This window comes from Crocuta crocuta, unplaced genomic scaffold (genome assembly GCF_008692635.1).
Source record: "Crocuta crocuta isolate KB4526 unplaced genomic scaffold, BGI_CrCroc_1.0 scaffold1015, whole genome shotgun sequence".
Taxonomy (NCBI): domain Eukaryota; kingdom Metazoa; phylum Chordata; class Mammalia; order Carnivora; family Hyaenidae; genus Crocuta; species Crocuta crocuta.
Window position 1 is genome coordinate 245,368 of NW_027532631.1, and position 3,046 is coordinate 248,413.

General features: G+C 42.4%; 1 protein-coding gene across 1 annotated transcript in view; it reads right to left on the reverse strand.

Annotated features, from left to right (window-relative positions):
* The window catches only part of F8 (coagulation factor VIII), a 118,072-nt gene that overhangs the window by 88,690 nt on the left and 26,336 nt on the right, over window positions 1-3,046 (reverse strand). The window contains exon 4 of the mRNA XM_077780655.1: window positions 2,160-2,372. Coding sequence (XP_077636781.1) covers window positions 2,160-2,372 — 213 coding nt within the window. The remainder of the gene's footprint in view (window positions 1-2,159; window positions 2,373-3,046) is intronic.

Sequence of the window (3,046 nt, forward strand, 5' to 3'; positions counted from 1 at the left end):
CTGTACAATTCAGTGATTGTGTTCCTTGGCATCTGCCCAAAGGGGTTGAAGACTATGTATGTATAGAAATCTGCACAGGGCTGTATTCATCACTGTTAAAGCTTGGAAGCAACCAAGGCGTCCTTCATTGGTGAGTGGACAAATTAACTGTGGTCCATCTAGACAACAGAATATTATTCAGTGTTGAAAAGAAAAAAGCTATCAAGCCATGAAAAGACATGGACAAAACTGAAATGCATATTACTAAGTGGAAGAAGCCAATTTGAAAAGATTATATACTGTATGATTTAACTATTTGACATTCTGGAAAAGACAAAACTATGGAGACAACTTAAAATATCAGTGGTTGATGGGGCAGCTGGGTGGCTCACTCGGTTAAGCGGCTGACTTTGGCTCAGTTCATGATCTCAAGGTTTGTGAGTTCAAGCCCTGTGTCAGGCTCTGTGCCGACAGCTCAGAGCCTGGAGCCTGTTTCCAATTCTGTGTGTGTGTGTCTCTCTCTGTCCCTTCCCCACTGACACTCTGTTTCTCTCTCTCTTGCTCAAAAAATGAATAAACGTTAAAACTTTAAAAAAAAAATATCAGTGGTTGCTGAAGGGTGGTAGAGGAAAGGACGAGTAGGTGGGACACAGAGGATTTTTAGATTTAGTGAAACCCTTCCGTACGACACTGTAATGATGGATACATGTTGTTACCCAGTTGTCCAAACCGTAGAACGTGGACCAACAAGAATGAACCATCATATTAAGTCTGGACTTAGGTTGATAACGATTGTCAGTGTAGGTACGTCAGTTGTAACAAACAGACCGCTCTGGTGTGGGGTGTTCATAGTTGGGGAGGCTGTGTGTGGCTCTCAGGAAGCTGGTATTTGGGAATTCTCTGTACTTTCTGCTCAATTTTGCTGTAAACCTAAAACCACTCTAAAAAATTGAGTCCATTTAAAAGGGGGGGAAAGACACTTCTGGCTACCCTGTAGCTCCCATGCTGAAAAGATCTTGTGGAAAGCTCTAGCTATTTGAGCTTTTTAAGCCTAGGTGCCACACATGTGAATGACGTTTTACTCAGGATGACCTTGGCTCCAGCCACTATCTGACTACAACCTCATTAGAAATCCTGAGACGGGAGGCGCCTGGGTGGCTCAGTCGGTTGGGCGTCCGACTTCGGCTCAGGTCATGATCTCGCAGTCTGTGAGTTCGAGCCCCGCGTCAGGCTCTGTGCTGACAGTTCGAAGCCTGGAGCCTGCTTCGGATTCTATGTCTCCATCTCTCTCTGCCCCTCGCCTGCTCACTCTCTGTCTCTCTCAAAAATAAATAAACATTAAAAAATTAAAAAGGAAAAAAGAAATCCTGAGACGGGGCGCCTGGTGGGTGCAGTAGGTTAAGCCTCCGACTCCTGATCTCAGCTCAGGTCATGATCTTGCGGTTTGTGAGTTTGAGCCCCACATTGGGGGGCTCATCTGATGGCACAGAGCCTGCTTGAGATTCTGTCTCTCCTTCTCCCTGTGCCTCCCCCACTTGTACATGTATGTGCTCTCTCTTTCTTTCTCTCTCTCAAAATAAATAAATAAGCTTTAAAATGTTTTAAAAAAAGAAATCCTGAGACAGACCATCAGGTAAACATATTCCCAAATTCCATGAAAGACCCACAAAAACCATGAGAAATTATAAACGATTATTGTTATTTTAAGCCACTAAATTATGGGGACATGCAGTAATAGTTAAAGGAATAAAAAAAAAGGTCTACTGAAGCTGAATTCACTATTAAAAATTTTGAATTAAAGTGAATTCTGCAATGTTTACATCCTTAATTTAATGCATGCCATTAAACTATAAATTAAAAGCAGCTTTGATTAGTATAAGATGATTTGCAGAATAACAAGTTATAAATGTTTGCTTTTCTCTAATGTTTATATGCTTTTGGGAGACAGATGACACACTTGGATGTGTTCATCTCCAGGAAGCTCTCAGGGAACCTAACATAAAATTTACAAAGGACTACCGACAGAGCTTCTGGAATATAATATTTTCTTTCCCTGGGTATAACGCTAAGGAAAAGAAGCCTCCTTATGAAAGGACGCAAATGCTATCTTTTATGAGTCGACCCAGATGTTTGTACTTCTCTGCTTATTTCACCTGAGTCCTACCCTCTCTCACACTTACCTTGTTTGCACACCAGCAGGGCTCCAATGAGGCCCGAATTTAGGTCTTTCACCAGATCCACATGAGAGAAATATGAGTAGGTGAGACATGGTGGATCAGAGGCCATCGGACCATTTTCTTTCAGGACCTGCCAGACGTAGGTTTGGCTCTCACCAGGAAAGACTTTATCATCTTCCTTCTCCTTCTGGCTGGTCTGGTCCTCATATTCAGCACCTAAAGCAAGAAGGGATACAACTGTGCTTTCCATATCCATTGTTCACTCAAGGCAATGTATCAAGTTTATCATTATCAACAGATTCTACACAAGAAGTAGACTTTCTGCAACTGAATCTGGAAGACTAACAAGCAGCCTCACATAGCTCAGAGAAGTGGTAGACCACTACTGCAAACATGCGGCGTTCAGTGGGTCTCGCTGCAACTCCAGACTGTTTTCATCATTGCGTCTTTTTACCAAGTTTGCGTTCATTCAACTCGACAGACATACGTTGTTCACGTACTTTGTCCCAGACTCTTTAATGAGCACTCTTGAGGATAGTGGAAAGGTGAGATACAGGGAGTTTTAAAAACGTTTTTACCTTGGCTCTTCTATGGAGGAGCAGATCACATCAGGGGCAGATACTTCCTGGCTGTCCCATCCTTAGTGATGTTAAAATGGACTCCTGGATTAGTCTGATGCCTTGATTCTAAATTGAGCACTATATGTGTTCATTGTTAATGAAGCGTCATCGCTTCCAGGTCATTTCAATGGACAGGAGTAGAGAATATTTAAAGGCACTGACCATAACTCTTATATTTCTATTGAAACATTTTTCTAGCAAATCACTACAACTTCCTGCATTTATAATAGTCTCTGGAGTTCCAGAGCGGCCCAAGGCATTCAGGGGGCT